Here is a 551-nt window from a genome sequence, read left to right on the forward strand (position 1 = left end):
TTACTGAAAAAATGATATAAGGTCTCTTTACCAATGCTGAAGTAATTTCGATGACTCTCTGAAGGGTTCCCTGTTGTCACTCGGTTGGTAAGTTCAGACACTTGTTCATCATTAAAGTTGTACCATTTGTTCCCATTTGTTCTTACATGAGCTGTAATCAAATACAAAAATATATAACAATGCATATCAATAAAAAGTAAAAGTACAAGAGCTACACTTAAAATAAGTTTATAACACTAATTACACATGTGACAAACAGCTTTCTACAACTTTTTGTAACTACCTGAAAAATGTTTGACCCAATGTCCATGGTGGAAGATCACAGCAGAGAGAGTGTAGGTTGCCGCTACATGACTTAGGGTGTGTGAAGTCAGGTCAAGTGTTTCTGGGTAGACTACATGCAGCCGTCTCTTCAGGTCTCGGTCCCTTTATAAAAATCAAAAGAACAGTTAATAGATAAATGAATGAATAAGGTGTCTTAACATATTTGATATGCACAGATCTTTAATTAGGCAGAGTAGTTACAATGAAGTTCAATATGACTTATTGAT

The 551-nt window shown here is 34.8% G+C and overlaps 1 protein-coding gene across 1 annotated transcript in view; it reads right to left on the reverse strand.

The window, feature by feature from the left end:
* The window catches only part of LOC119593792, a gene marked incomplete in the record, with an annotated part of 129,698 nt that overhangs the window by 112,615 nt on the left and 16,532 nt on the right, over nucleotides 1-551 (reverse strand). The window contains 2 exon segments of the mRNA XM_037942816.1: nucleotides 32-151; nucleotides 284-426. Coding sequence (XP_037798744.1) covers nucleotides 32-151; nucleotides 284-426 — 263 coding nt within the window.

The sequence above is a fragment of the Penaeus monodon genome, chromosome 32 (genome assembly GCF_015228065.2).
Source record: "Penaeus monodon isolate SGIC_2016 chromosome 32, NSTDA_Pmon_1, whole genome shotgun sequence".
NCBI classification, from domain to species: Eukaryota; Metazoa; Arthropoda; class Malacostraca; order Decapoda; family Penaeidae; genus Penaeus; species Penaeus monodon.